This window comes from Mesitornis unicolor, unplaced genomic scaffold (genome assembly GCF_000695765.1).
Source record: "Mesitornis unicolor isolate BGI_N332 unplaced genomic scaffold, ASM69576v1 scaffold39462, whole genome shotgun sequence".
NCBI classification, from domain to species: Eukaryota; Metazoa; Chordata; class Aves; order Mesitornithiformes; family Mesitornithidae; genus Mesitornis; species Mesitornis unicolor.
Window position 1 is genome coordinate 1,928 of NW_010169238.1, and position 442 is coordinate 2,369.

At 63.8% G+C, this 442-nt stretch overlaps 1 protein-coding gene across 1 annotated transcript in view; it reads right to left on the reverse strand.

The window, feature by feature from the left end:
• The window catches only part of LOC104536619 (protein LMBR1L-like), a gene marked incomplete at both ends in the record, with an annotated part of 2,723 nt that overhangs the window by 1,680 nt on the left and 601 nt on the right, over positions 1-442 (reverse strand). Inside the window, 3 exons of the mRNA XM_010179284.1 lie at positions 8-76; positions 147-250; positions 346-442. The exon at positions 346-442 is cut by the window's right edge and continues 4 nt beyond it. Of these exons, the coding sequence (XP_010177586.1) occupies positions 8-76; positions 147-250; positions 346-442 (270 nt within the window). The remainder of the gene's footprint in view (positions 1-7; positions 77-146; positions 251-345) is intronic.

Here is a 442-nt window from a genome sequence, read left to right on the forward strand (position 1 = left end):
CCCAGACCATGCCCAGCACCAGCAGCGTCAGCAGCAGCAGCACCACCGAGGTCTCGTACACCCTGGCCATGATGCCCTGCGGGAGCGGGGTTAGTGAGGAGCTGGGGACAGGGGGGACAGGGGGGGACACCTGCAGGGCCACCGACCTTCTTGGATCCTGCAAAGCCCTCCGACTCGGTGAAGAAGTAAGCGAAGGGCATGAGGAAGACGAGGGACAGATTGGAGAAGAGGAAGACCAAGTTCCAGAGGCCTGGAGCAGGGGGGACAGCGCGGGGTGAGCTCCAGGGTGGGATTAACCCCGACCCACAGCCTGTGGGGCACCCTGGGGCCGTTCCGCGCACCCACCATGGACGAGGGACCCGTTCAGCCACTGGATGTAGTAGTTGTGGGGGAAGGAGAGCAGCACCTCGTTGCTAATGATGGAGAAGGGCAGCAGGAGGAC